Source organism: Prunus avium, chromosome 7, assembly GCF_965620075.1.
Source record: "Prunus avium chromosome 7, drPruAviu1.hap1.1, whole genome shotgun sequence".
NCBI classification, from domain to species: Eukaryota; Viridiplantae; Streptophyta; class Magnoliopsida; order Rosales; family Rosaceae; genus Prunus; species Prunus avium.
In genome coordinates, this window is record NC_142290.1 from 33,605,544 (window position 1) to 33,618,321 (window position 12,778).

At 39.2% G+C, this 12,778-nt stretch overlaps 5 protein-coding genes and 1 non-coding gene across 7 annotated transcripts; 4 read left to right on the top strand and 2 right to left on the bottom strand.

The window, feature by feature from the left end:
- LOC110758167 (SKP1-like protein 1A) lies at positions 1–1,583 on the top strand. Its single transcript, XM_021959976.2, has 2 exons — positions 1–459; positions 1,164–1,583. The coding sequence occupies exons 1-2, from the start codon at positions 163–165 to the stop codon at positions 1,335–1,337; spliced, it is 471 nt and encodes a 156-aa protein (XP_021815668.1). The 5' UTR covers positions 1–162; the 3' UTR covers positions 1,338–1,583.
- Positions 1,584–1,811: 228 nt separating this feature from the next.
- On the bottom strand, positions 1,812–4,021 carry LOC110758077 (Pentatricopeptide repeat (PPR) superfamily protein). Its single transcript, XM_021959871.2, has one exon. It carries the CDS (start codon positions 3,854–3,856, stop codon positions 2,150–2,152), a length of 1,707 nt encoding a protein of 568 aa, XP_021815563.2. The 5' UTR covers positions 3,857–4,021; the 3' UTR covers positions 1,812–2,149.
- Positions 4,022–4,083: 62 nt separating this feature from the next.
- On the top strand, positions 4,084–7,642 carry LOC110758095 (uncharacterized). 2 transcript variants are annotated; one of them, XM_021959888.2, is made up of 4 exons: positions 4,084–4,267; positions 4,376–4,430; positions 4,789–4,956; positions 7,603–7,642. In XM_021959888.2, exons 1-3 carry the CDS (start codon positions 4,167–4,169, stop codon positions 4,921–4,923), a joined length of 291 nt encoding a protein of 96 aa, XP_021815580.1. In that variant the 5' UTR covers positions 4,084–4,166; the 3' UTR covers positions 4,924–4,956; positions 7,603–7,642. The 2 variants fall into 2 exon arrangements, with proteins under 2 accessions (XP_021815580.1, XP_088111984.1); XM_088255858.1 differs by lacking the exon at positions 7,603–7,642 and adding an exon at positions 5,390–6,838.
- Positions 6,751–8,059, top strand: LOC110758085 (SKP1-like protein 1A). The gene is made up of 2 exons (XM_021959881.2): positions 6,751–7,047; positions 7,603–8,059. The coding sequence occupies exons 1-2, from the start codon at positions 6,751–6,753 to the stop codon at positions 7,774–7,776; spliced, it is 471 nt and encodes a 156-aa protein (XP_021815573.1). The 3' UTR covers positions 7,777–8,059.
- Positions 8,060–10,566: 2,507 nt separating this feature from the next.
- On the top strand, positions 10,567–11,120 carry LOC148293356 (RING/U-box superfamily protein). The gene has a single exon (XM_088244457.1). It carries the CDS (start codon positions 10,606–10,608, stop codon positions 10,960–10,962), a length of 357 nt encoding a protein of 118 aa, XP_088100583.1. The 5' UTR covers positions 10,567–10,605; the 3' UTR covers positions 10,963–11,120.
- Positions 11,121–11,342: 222 nt separating this feature from the next.
- On the bottom strand, positions 11,343–11,414 carry TRNAE-UUC (transfer RNA glutamic acid (anticodon UUC)). The gene has a single exon. It is a non-coding gene; the product is annotated as a tRNA-Glu (tRNA).
- Positions 11,415–12,778: the final 1,364 nt, after the last annotated feature.

The window sequence follows — 12,778 nt, forward strand, 5'->3', positions numbered from 1 at the left end:
CTCACTCTTCGTCTATTTGTTATTTTTCGTGCGAAAGCAAAATCACTCACTAACCAGAAACACAAAGCGGTCTCTCTCGCTCTCTCTCTCTCTCGCCTTCGAGTTTTCTAGGGATATCCAAAACCCGTGTCGTTTCGAAACCCATCCATCGTCATAACCATCATGTCGTCGTCGTCAAAGAAGATCACCCTGAAGAGCTCTGATGGCGAATCGTTCGAGGTTGAAGAGGCGGTGGCTCTCGAGTCGCAGACCATCAAGCATATGATCGAGGACGATTGCGCCGACAACGGCATTCCTCTGCCCAACGTGACGAGCAAGATCTTGGCCAAGGTCATCGAGTACTGCAAGAAGCACGTCGACGCTGCCAAGCCTGATGAGAAGATCTCCGAGGATGATCTCAAGGCTTGGGATACGGACTTTGTCAAAGTTGACCAGGCAACCCTATTTGATCTCATTCTGGTACGTTAATACCCTATCTTAACCCTAATATTGATTTGCTTATTTGTCGCGATTGTTTTGTTCGAGTATAGGGTTTCGGAAATTGGGGCGTGGATTAGGTTAGGGTTTCCGAATTAGGGATTGGGTTCAATCTTGTTTGAATTTTGGATATGTTTCTATCTTTAGAGGTTAGGTTTTTACTCAATTAGATGTTTTCTATGATGATTGGGTTGGTGATGCTGCGATTAAATTGATTTGGCTTTCTGTTCGGGATTTGATTTGGGAGTGTTTGTTAATTTGAATTCTTTACTGATGGGATATCTTGATAATGAAAATTTGTGCGTGTACAGCAACTTCTTCAAGTATGTACTGTGCATATGTTGAAGTTGAGATAAAGATGCGATAGCTTCATAAATTTTGTTGCCTTCTCTACTAATGCTTATTTTGTGTTTCTATAGAAGTTGAGATAAAGTTCACTAATATGACAATCTATCTCTTGAGGTGCTCGTATGTAGATTGTGGTAACAATTAACTAGTTTTCTTTGTAATGGTATTGTTCTAGTTCAGCTAATTGGATTATGAATGTTATGTATATGCATGTTCTGAAACTACAGTAATTTGTTTTTTTTTAAATTGTTAATGGGGGTGGCTAGAAAGTCTGACATAGCTGATTGCTGAAGCTTACCTGGAATATTTTTCTAACATGTTGCGATATCTGTTCACAGGCTGCAAACTACTTGAACATCAAGAGCCTGCTGGACCTGACATGCCAGACTGTTGCGGACATGATCAAGGGGAAGACCCCAGAGGAGATCCGAAAGACCTTCAATATCAAGAACGACTTCACCCCGGAGGAGGAGGAGGAAGTTCGTCGCGAGAACCAGTGGGCATTTGAATGAAGTTATTGGTGGTGGTGTTCCTTTAGTTGGAACTTAAAACAAGGGCATACCCTATCATGTATTCTAGTTAATCAACTGACTTCTTATCATTCTCTGGTTTTAAGTACCTTTTATGGAAGTTGTGAGTCCTTTTAAATTGTAGATAAAACTTGGATTCTGGTATTGGTAGTGGTTCGTTTCGTTCTGCTGTCAATCCCACCGTCAGTTCACTATTATGAATCAAATCTTTTGCTGCCATTAAGTTGATTTCTGTGCTTTTATCTAACTGAAAAGGGAGATTTTCATTAGAGGGCAACTGTTATGTATGCTGCCCATGGATTTTTGGGAACTTATCAAAACCAGTGACTTGATGAAAGACACAGAATGCCACAAAAAGTTTGAAAAATTTTCTGTAGCTTTTTAAAGATAATGTCAAACCCATAGAAATAAGGAACAAAGAATCTAACCCAAAAGAAAAAGAGGACCACGCCACACTTTAAACCAAAATAATATTTGACTAGACTCGAAAAAGAAGAAAATGATTGAAAGCAACGCTTTCATTACAAATACAAAATCACGTAATATCCCTGTACCCAAAAGAAGAATCCATTGATTAACCGTTTTTTTTTCTTTTCTGGGGTATTCATTGATATCTCTCTCTTACAGAAACAAATTTTTCATCTGAGCATTCCCCATCTCGTTAGAAGGATAAATCACACGGCTGCTTTGGCTCAGGCCGTGCCGAGCATTCACCATCTTATTCGCTTGTGTGTCTGTAGTCATTGCTGTTAACTCAGTATTAAACAAGCTCAACTTCTTAGCCACTTCATTCATCATAATGCACAATTCTCTTGCCAATGTCGACCAACTCTGAAATTATGGACAATTTCATTCAACTCCACAAGATTGCATCCAGGCATTCTTCCAACCTTTTTTTCTTTCATCATATCTTTCACCCGAGCAACATCCTCCCATCGACACGCCACAGCATAGACATTCAGCAGCAAGCGATAGTACGCAATGTTTTCAGGTTCCTTGTCAATGAGGGACTTTGCAATTTTTTCTCCCATTGTGATACCTCCTTGAAAACGACATGAACCAAGCAAATTAGCCCATGCCAAGGATTCCGATGACAAGTCCTCAGCAATCTCTGGCATGTTCTTAATTATTTCCTCCGCCTCCTGGATAAGCCCCGCACCAGCAAAAGCATTAGCCATGCACCAATAGTGTGCAAACTTGGGCTTTACGTGGAATACATTAATCATTTGGCTGAAGTAATCTGCGGCTTCTCTTACAAGTCCAGCACGGGCACACGCACAAAGAACACCTATGAAAGTAATTTCATCTGGGATAATTCCTCCTCCATCATCATCTGGCCTCGAACTCCCCTTCGCATGGATGGTTTCATCGTCTTTTGATTTCATTCTCCCCACCATTTCACTATATAGGTTAAGTCCATCTTTAGGATTTCCATGGATGCAATGCCCCAAAATCATTGCATTCCAGCAAACCGGGTTCCTATTCGCCCTGCTCTCAAACACTCTGTGCGCCACTTCCACCCTTTTGCATTTACAATACATATCAATCAAAGCTGTGTTGATAACTATGTTCAACTCAAATAATTTCCTAATTAAATATCCATGAACTGATCTTCCTTCATTCAGTCTAGCCGACCGACCACAAGCTGCAAGCATATTCACCATGGTAGTGCTGTTCCCCTTCAATCCCATGCCCATCATTTTCCTAAACAGCTTCAATGCACACCCCGGCTTCCCACCCTTCCAATACCCACCAAGCATAACATTCCAAGAGACCACATTTCTCTCTGGCATTTCATCAAACAATCTATGAGCAAAGTCCAAATCACCGTATCTAGAATAGCCGTCGAGAATTGTATTCCAGGATACCAGGTCCCTTTCGGACATTTCATCGAACACCATTCTAGCAAGCTCAACTTTCTCACTACTACAATACATGTGAATCAAAGAGTTCTGCACTTGCAGCACAGAGTCAAGCCCATGCTTAACCACCTGCCCATGGCATTTTCTCCCAGATTCAACAGAACCCATTTTAGCACAAGACCCAACAAGGGGCACAAAAGTATAGCTAGTGGGAGCAAACCCATTTCTCAGCCATTCGAAATAGACCACCAAAGCTTGGTCGGGCACCGAACTAACTGAGTAGGCTTTAATTACCGTATTGACGCAAAAAGTACCAGGCAAATCAATGCACCTGAAGATCAATATGACATAATCAAAATCTCTGAAATCAGAATAGCTCTTAAGCAACTTTCTGGCCCAAAACGAATCGAAAAGACCCCGCGTGATCAAATGGGCATGGATTTGGGTGATCTGGATCAAATTCTTACACGCATCAAGAAGCGAAAAAATATGGCGGTTAAGAGAGGGTTGGGACGAAGAAGAAGAAGAGCAAAATGGGGAGGATGATACAGAAAGATTGGGTTTTGATGGGTTAGAAGTGAGATGTCCGAAAATGGAGCTCCTGAAGGGAAAAAGTTCTCGTCTTGAAATCCTTGCCATTCAATAGGGATAGGTTGTTGAACGAATCGTTTCGAACTCCGCTGGGTTTTCGCCATTAACGCACATTGGCAATCTTCTCTTTGCTTTAGCTTGGATTTCAGGCTGCTGCTTCTTTTGGAGGCGGGCAGTGAGATTCATTGGACTAAAACGCGACGTTTTAAACCATGACGTCAGGTTCGCGGGTTTTGTTTGTGCTTTCACCAAAACGGTGCGTACCAAAGAGGGTTAGTATTGTGTCTTTGGGGAGAGCCTCTCCAGACTCCAGAGGGAGGTTGGCTCAGAAAAGAAAAACGGAGTTGAAAGAAATGAAATGGTGAGAGGAAGCATTAAACTTCTCAAGGATGCTGGGTCTGGACTCAGCAAGGCCCTCTCTGAGATCCTCGTCTGCCCGCTTTCCAAACAACCTCTAAGGTCAAATGCTCATCTCTATATTTTCTATTCTTCTCATTTTTTATAATTTTGTTTTTTGTGTGGTAATTTTAGTTGGTTAAATTGGCTTGTTTGTGGGTTATTTGGTAGGTTTTGTGAGGAAACGAATTCCCTAGTCAGTGATTCAATTGGTGTCTCCTTTCCTGTGAGTTCCAATTCTAATTTTGAAGCAGCAATTGAGTTGTTGTTATTATTATTATTTTTTTCACTTCAGTTAACCATTATGCTGAAAATTTTGGTAAATCCAGTTTTCTCTGAAGTAACAATCACAGTGCAGCATAAATTCTGTCTATTTGGTTTCTGTTCAGTTCATGCAACATGGGAATAATTTACATTAAAAGACCCTATTGTCTCTGTGAGAATTGATAATGCCCTTTTACTTTGCTAGAGGTTATCTTCAGAGTTGAGCATGAATGATCGTCAAAAATTTCAGATTTTCTATGTGTTTTTGCCTTTATAGCTGATGTCCTGTATGATTCTTTCTTGTACTGATCATTTGATAGATAAAGGATGGGATTCCTTGCTTAGTACCAACAGACGGCAAGGCCCTTGACCTTGAGGCCGATGATACAATAAAACCCGAAGATGATGTGACATCATCAGTCGAACACGAGGCAGATCGAGGAGGCAGTCACTAGGTTGAATTTTGAAACTCGTGGTATTGTCACAAAGTGAGTTACAATTGCAAATTCTCATGTGTCTCCTTTTTAAAGCTTTTTTGTTGAATTGAGTTCTTCATTAATAGTAAGCAGATGGAAAGGTCACATGATTAAATTTTCTTAAAGTGAATTCTTATTCCATTTGTGAGGAAATTGCCTGAGGAATTTTTGTATGGCTTGTGACCCGATAACTTACGAATGATTCTGTGATTTATTATCTGAGAGGAATTCTGTTAGGGATGCTCTTGGAGATTTCTTCCAAGATGAAAAATTATACTAAGAGTTGCCTGTCATGAATATTATTGTTTGGCTGAGTAATTCATTTATCATTTCCATGGCTGCCATGTCTTAATCTCTGTTATTAGCTGTTGTTAAAAGGATGAAAAGTTTGTCTGTTGTCTAGAATGCTTTCCAATGGCTTTTGCTTTTGGTTGATCTTTCACAGGCTCGCATTTCTTCTATGTGCTATGTTTGGGTGCCTAGGTTTTACAAGATCCGTGTGGGAATTAAGACTAATAAGACTTGTATTCGTTTCTGAGAGACATATAAGATTGCTATGGTAGCTGGTTATCTTCTGTCACCCCACCCACACCTCTCTTGCTTCAGCTTCACTCTCCCGAGTCCCGGCCCTTGCGGTTATGAAAATGTCTATTTTACTTCATCAGAGTCTCTCCTGGCTCTATTATGCTTGTGTCAAACAAAACACATGATGTTTTAAGCTGTTGGATGAAAATCCAATGATTTAGCATGATAAGACTTAAAACCTAAATCTGCCCTGTATGCATGAAATCTATTCTATTTAGTACATACATGATACATTACATACGTGGCTCTCCTCCTCCTCCCTTACCCTTTAAACTATCTGTGTACCGTTGCCCAGTTAGAAATCCAAGCCTTGAAACACCTTACATTCATTTTCCAACAATACCTAAGCAACGTGTCCAAATGTTAAGTAGCATTTGTTTGACACTTCCTAGTGTGTAAATTTTTGAAATGTAATGAATGATTTTTCATTCCTCCAAGTTCAATTTCCTCATCTAGGTTGCCTTGTCCAATTTTGCTCTCGCTTTTGCGCCCTTGGGATAAAAGCCAACTATAAAATAAAGTGATTCTTGTGGGGAGAGAGAGAGAGAGAGAGCCCAAATTAGCTAGATAGTCCGCAGCCTTGTTTTGCACTTTAAACTATGCAATCTTCAATTAAGGAGGCGTGTACCCCATCGTGGGCAGTATTTCAAACTTATCACACATTTGTCATGTCGAAAAATTACGTTGTCAAGTCCAATATACCCTTAACAACAACATCACGTGCATGGTCAAACTCCACGGATTTTGTCATGGTATGACCTAATTGCAACTACTTGTCAGTTAACGGATGTAATTGCCTAAAAAAAATATTGCGAGACTCAACTCATTTGAAATTCGTGGTAAAATTTAAGGACGTCTACAGTGAGATGGTTATTATTATAGTTTTTATTGAAATATCATGTTTGTTTATTTTGTTGGTTTCCATTAAATGTTTTAATAATTTTTAATTTACACTTTGTTTAGAATGAGTTACTTATGAAAGAAGATGTGTCTCTGAAAAAAATGAAAATCTGAAAAAATGGACGGTTTGGATGTTAAAAAATATTTCGTATGAGACCCTAACGTCTCTCAAAAGATCCTCAACAATAGGACTGATGGCGCGCGAAAGCAAATTCACTCACTGAACAACCAGAAACAAAGCGCTATCTCTTTCGCCTTCGAGTTTTCTAGAGATATCCAAAAGCGGGGTCGTTTGGAAACCCAACAGTCGTCATCACCATAATGTCGTCGCCGTCGAAGAGGATCACCCTGAAGAGCTCTGATCCCGCACTTTTCGAGGTTGACGAGGCGGTGGTTCTCGAGTCGCAGATCATCAAGTATATGATCGAGGACGATTGCGCCGACAACTGCATTCCTGTACCCAACGTGAGGGGCAATATCTTGGCCAAGGTCATCGTGTACTGCAAGAAGCACGCCGACGCTGCTAAGCCTGATTCGAAGATCACCGAGCACGATCTCAAGGCTTGGGATCAGGATTTTGTCGACGTGAACCAGGAAACCTTGTTTGATCTCGTTCTGGTACTTTAAAACCCTATCTTAACCCTAATAGCGATTTTCTTCTCGGTGGCGGGTGATTGTTTTGTTTGAGTATAGTATAGGGTTTCGGAAATTGGGGCTGGCTGTTTCCGAATTAGGGATTTGGTTCAATTTTGTTTAAATTTTGGATATGTTTGTTTTGTTAGAGGTAGGTTTTTACTCTATCAGATGTTTTCTATGATGGTTGATTGGTGATGCTACGATGAAATTGATTTAGCTTTTTGTTAGGTGTTTGATTTGGGAGTTTTTACGAATTCGAATAGGTTTATACTGTGTCTTCTTTACTGATGCGATGTCTTGATGATGAAATTTTGTTGCCTTCTAAAGTTAGGTAGTATGAAAATGTCTCTTTCTGTAGCATCTGTGATGTGTTTGTATTGATAATACTTAACTAGATTATTATGTAACGTTATTGTCTAGTTTGTGGTGATAATATGGTCAGAATAAATGGATAATGGATGTTCTGTCCGTTCTTGTTCAGAAATTACAGTAATTTGATATGTTGTTTTTCTAACATGTTGCGATTTCGTTTCACAGGCTGCAAACTTCTTGAACATCAAGAGCCTGCTGGACCTGACATGCCAGTGTATTGCAGACATGATCAAGGGGAAGACTCCGGAAGAGATCCGAAAGACCTTCAATATAAACAACCATTTCACCCCGGAGGAGGAGGAGGAAGTTCGTCGTGAGAACCAGTGGGCATTTGAATGAAGTTCTTGGCGGTGCTGTTTCTTTAGTTGGAACATGGAACTCAAAACAGTTCCATGCCCTATCATGTATTATAGTTAATCAACTGACTTGTTATCATTCTCTTGAGAGGTTTACATTCTTAGATTTTGACCTCATATCGCTTTTAGTTTCTCTCTTGTAAACATAATTCCCCGTAAGACGGTGTGTGTGTGCATAGCTGGTATCAGCGCCAGTACCTTTGGTCTTGAAGACTCAAGTCTGTAACATAGGTCTGGTATGTAATAAAATTCCATGTTATTTCTCACTACATGTATAATTATTCTGGTTTTCTGGTATCTGTTTGATATTGATCAATCTCAAACCAAAAAGGAAAAAACAAGATTAATTTATGTTCTCATCAAATTACACATGAAAATTATCTTGAAAAAAGGTGGGATCATATCGATATTCCTCTCTCTGTTTTAGCGTGGATTTCAGGCAACAGTCACAGAGAGCTGCTGCTTCTGCTAGAAGCAGGCAGTGAGATTAATTGGGACCAAAACACGGCGTTTTAAACCATGACGTCAGGTTCGTGGGTTTTGTTTGTGGTTTCAGGAAAACGGTGCGTATCGAGAAGGGAGTTCAGCTCAGAAAAGAAAACCCAACAGAAACCGGACTTAGAGAAATGAAATGGTGAGAGGACGCATTAAACTTCTCAAGGATGCTGCTGGGTCTGGACTCAGCAAGACCCTCTCTGAGATACTCGTCTGCCCGCTTTCCAAACAACCTCTAAGGTCAAATGCCCATCTCTCTATTTTCTATTATTCTCATTTTTATTTATAAAATTTATAACTTTTTTTTTTTTTTTTTTGGTAGGTTATTGGCTTGTTTGTGGGTTATTTGGTAGGTTTTGTGAGGACACTAATTCCCTAATTAGTGATGCAATTGGTGTCTCCTTTCCTTTGAGTTCCAAGTGTAATTTTGAAGCAGCAATTGAGTTTTTTTTTTCTTTCTTTTTCCTCCTAGTTTGCTCTGAAGTATCAATCACTGAACATGAACGATTGATAGAGGTTATCCGTTGATCTGAACATGAATGAGAATGATTTTAAAAAAAATTCATCTTTTCTGTATGTTTTTGTGCTGTATAGCTGATATCTTGTATGATTCTTTCTTGTACTGATTACTTGATAGATAAAGGATGGGATTCCTTGCTTAGTACCAACAGATGGGAAGACCCTCGAGGCCGATGGTACAATAAAACCTGAAGATGCTGTGAAATCATCAGTCGAACATGAGGCAGATCAAGGAGGCAGTCATTAGGTTGAATTTTGAGACTCATGGTATTGTCACAAAGTGAGTTACAATTGTGGGGTTTACTGCAAATTCTAATGCGTCTCCTTTTTCAAGCTTTTTGTTGAACTGGTTTCTTCATGTGTTAGGAGATGGATGGAAGGTCACATCACTAACTTTTCTTAAAGTGAATTCTTATTCCATTTGTGAGCAAGTGCTTGAGGAATTCATGAATGGCTTTTTACGCGATTCCTTTCAAATGATTCTGTGCTTTATGATCTGAGAGGAATTCTGCTAGGGATGTTCTTTGAGATTTTTTCCAAGATGAAAAATTAGACTAGGAGCTTTCATGAATTTTATAGTTTGGTTGAATAAATTCATTTTTCATTTCCATGGCTGCTATGTCTTTCTTTTCCTGTTATTAGCTTGTGTTAAAAGGTTAGGTTTGTCTGTTGTCTAAAATGTTTGTTTAATGGCTTTTGCTTTTGGTTGAGCTTTCACAGGCTCGCATTTGCCTGTGCTATGTTTGGGTGCCTAAGATTGTTAGCTGGTTATCTTCTATGTCACCCCACCCACATCTCTTGCTTCAGCTTCACTCTCCCTGCCCTCGCGGTTATGTTTTACTTCCTCGGAGTCTCTCCTCGTTCTAATATGTTTGTGTCAAAACACAGCTTGTTTTAAGTTGTTGGATGAAAATCCATTAATTAGAATGATAAAGACTTGAGACCTATTTTTGTGTATGCATATATGAATCTTATATGTAGCTCTCCTTTACCTACATGACAGAGTAGCTCTACCTTACCCTTTAAACCATCCATACCATCGCCCGGTTAGAAATCCAAGCCTCGAGACACCTTACATTTTGCAAGGATACCTAAGCAACTAGTCCAAATTTTAATTAGCATGGAATTACTGTTATTTTCTGTTGGAAGAGATGCTGTGATTTTCAGGAATTATTGTTTGAAGTTGAAGGAGGCAATCTCTTCTGTTTTTAAACACGTCATCCAATTCATTCTGGTCTTCAAAGGTTACCACTTGAACAAGTAGTCTGGTACGAGACATCAATCTACCTCCTGACTTGACAAGCAAGCAGTTTGTTTGACCCAGACATTTTTTCGGTTGCAAGTTTACATCGCAATGTTACCCTCTGCCATAAATCCTCTGGCTCACCAGAAAAAAAAAAAAAAAAAAAAAGAAAAAAAAAGAAAAGAAATTTGAGTGATAGATCCAATTATGCCAAGATTAAAATACTAATTATTTGCCATCAACACTGATTAGTATTACCTTAATTTTTTTTTAAGGTATCATTTGTTATAAATAGAAAATGAAGCAACATAGGGAAGCAAGAAAGCCAAAGTACTTAGGTTTTAGAATAATCTACCTCTGTGATTAATTAAATTAAGAAAGGTCAAGAGTAACACTCTCTGTAGGTGTAACTGCCTTGTGTTGTTCCTTTGAGAAATTGTTCCTTAACATATCAACCCTTCCAACCCACGCAAAACTGCTGACCACATTCTGTTTTCTCCGACTATAAACTCACCTTTTTCAAATGCTAATCTAATCCTTCATTAACAAACCCAAATGGTTCTCAATAGGGCAGCCTCCTTCATCTACAATTTCTTCAGTCCATTTCTAGGGCAGACAAGTTTTAAAGCTGCCCCATGTTGCTATGAGGTGATTGAATCAGAGGGTGGGAAAATAGTTGAGGAGGAGGTTTGTTGTGTGTGTTTGTCAAGATTGGTGGAGGGTGAGGACGTGAGAAGCCTCCCTTGCCTGCATGAGTTTCACAAGGTGTGTGTTGATAAGTGGTTCGACGCATGCCGGACCACCTGCCCGCTGTGCCGGTTTCCGGTGGGAGGGGACAAGTCTCAGGTGGTGGAGTTGCTGACTGAGGAGATGATGATGTATTTTTCTTCTTTTCATATATCTGGGTTCTAAGTTGTGAATTCCAGTTGATGTTTACTGGTAGTGTTAAATTTGCATGGCAATAGCAAACCACAGGAACATTGAGTGAAACCAAAATCTCACAACTGTGAGTGGATGTGTAAATGTTTTAAAAACAATCAAGGAGACTCTATCAACAGCTCCAACTCAAACCTGCATCTTTTGAATCAAACACACAACATTTCTTTCTTTAATTTAATTTACTTGCATTTGGAAAGAAATTTTCAAAATTAAAACAGTGAACATTTGAATGAGGGCAAGGCAAGCCCATTACATTGGGTTGGTAGAAATTTCCATCAATTCCATAAACAATCAGATGATGGGTGCGGCCCATTAAGAGGCCCAGATTAACTGAGTGCTTAAAAAGCAAAAAGTTCCGTTGCCGGGAATCGAACCCGGGTCTCCTGGGTGAAAGCCAGATATCCTAACCGCTGGACGACAACGGATTTGATGTTAAATTGTAGCACAAATATACTAATATTGGAGATCTGTATTCACTGCTCAAGCTTTTTGGACATAAAGTGTTTTCAGACCATATTTTCTCTTCGAGTTTTCTCTGTTGTTTGTAGATTAATACTCACAAACTTGTTGCATTGACTATCGACGAGAGACCAAACTTGTCTCTTTATTTAAACTACCCCAAATTCCATGAATATATCTTTAGACAAAGATTGACTCGGAAAATTTGAAGTTTCAAACACAAACGACGATATTAGAGACAAGTAGGTTCAATCACACTTTACATCTTGCAAACCAACAAAGAAAGAAGTGGAGACACAAACATATAGGTGGAGCCTCACTTTACACCTCACAAACAAACAAAGAAGTGCGTAATGAGAATTGAACTCAGCCCCCTAGTCCTATAAATTTAAGGGTTAACTGTCGATTTACCATTTGAACTTGTACGCTACTTTTAATTTACACATTTAATTCTTTTTTTGAAAAATTTAAGTACACGAACTAATTTTTATCGCCAATTCCCCCTGCCATATAAATATCAACATTTAATCTAATTTGCCGTTAAATATGAGGGTAAAAATTAGTCATTCTATATTTTAAAATAATCAAATACTACAAAATAAAATAATATGATTTTCAAAATGAGAAGAAAAAAAAATCAATCTTACTTACACCCTTTATGATGGGCATAATACTTGTCCAACATGTTTGAGCTCCTGAAGCAATCTTTTTTCATAGGCAAAATACTTATCATGAATTGTTTACCCTTCATCCACTGTTTTCCCCCCTATCCCTATTTGGAACTAGAAACCTTTCTCAAACCATAAATAGAACTTGAACTCCTAATCTGACGCGTGTCTTGCAAGGAGGAGAGGAGATGATACAAAACTAAGTCATGTATTTACCCTTGTCCTGACCCGCCGACAACAACAACCACATCAGTCCAAAACATGATTAACAGAAGCTAAAAACAAAAACTTCCCACTTTCCAAAAGTTAATTGCAGGCATAATCACTTGATTAACTTGCAACTAAGGGTCAGTAACTTTAGCCCCACATTATCATGATTGCTTCTTTTTAAACCGTCCTATAGGGGCATGGCATGTAATCAACCCCATGACCAAGATATGCCCTTACAGCCGACAACATAGGACATCAATGGCTGCCTGCCATAGCAAAGAAAAAGTATAGCTTCTGCATGTGGCTACGCCAAAGGGCTGACTAAAAACTCGGGATAAGAGATAAGAAAATGCAGAAAGCAATTGGCCAAGTGAAAAGTTATTCAACTCTATACATGTTCTTGGCATCCTATAAATTGTCCTTGCCATGATTCCCACTTACCCTTCAAACAG

What these genes read in the sequence shown, in the direction of transcription:
- LOC110758167 (XM_021959976.2), top strand. Translation starts at nt 163, where the DNA reads ATGTCGTCGTCGTCAAAGAAGATCACCCTGAAGAGCTCTGATGGCGAA. An exon ending in CCCTATTTGATCTCATTCTG is followed by an intron (nt 460 to 1,163) that starts GTACGTTAATAC and finishes ATCTGTTCACAG; the next exon opens with GCTGCAAACTACTTGAACAT.
- LOC110758077 (XM_021959871.2), bottom strand. Translation starts at nt 3,856, where the DNA reads ATGGCAAGGATTTCAAGACGAGAACTTTTTCCCTTCAGGAGCTCCATT.
- LOC110758095 (XM_021959888.2), top strand. Translation starts at nt 4,167, where the DNA reads ATGGTGAGAGGAAGCATTAAACTTCTCAAGGATGCTGGGTCTGGACTC. An exon ending in CTTTCCAAACAACCTCTAAG is followed by an intron (nt 4,268 to 4,375) that starts GTCAAATGCTCA and finishes GTTATTTGGTAG; the next exon opens with GTTTTGTGAGGAAACGAATT. An exon ending in CAATTGGTGTCTCCTTTCCT is followed by an intron (nt 4,431 to 4,788) that starts GTGAGTTCCAAT and finishes ATCATTTGATAG; the next exon opens with ATAAAGGATGGGATTCCTTG.
- LOC110758085 (XM_021959881.2), top strand. Translation starts at nt 6,751, where the DNA reads ATGTCGTCGCCGTCGAAGAGGATCACCCTGAAGAGCTCTGATCCCGCA. An exon ending in CCTTGTTTGATCTCGTTCTG is followed by an intron (nt 7,048 to 7,602) that starts GTACTTTAAAAC and finishes TTCGTTTCACAG; the next exon opens with GCTGCAAACTTCTTGAACAT.
- LOC148293356 (XM_088244457.1), top strand. Translation starts at nt 10,606, where the DNA reads ATGGTTCTCAATAGGGCAGCCTCCTTCATCTACAATTTCTTCAGTCCA.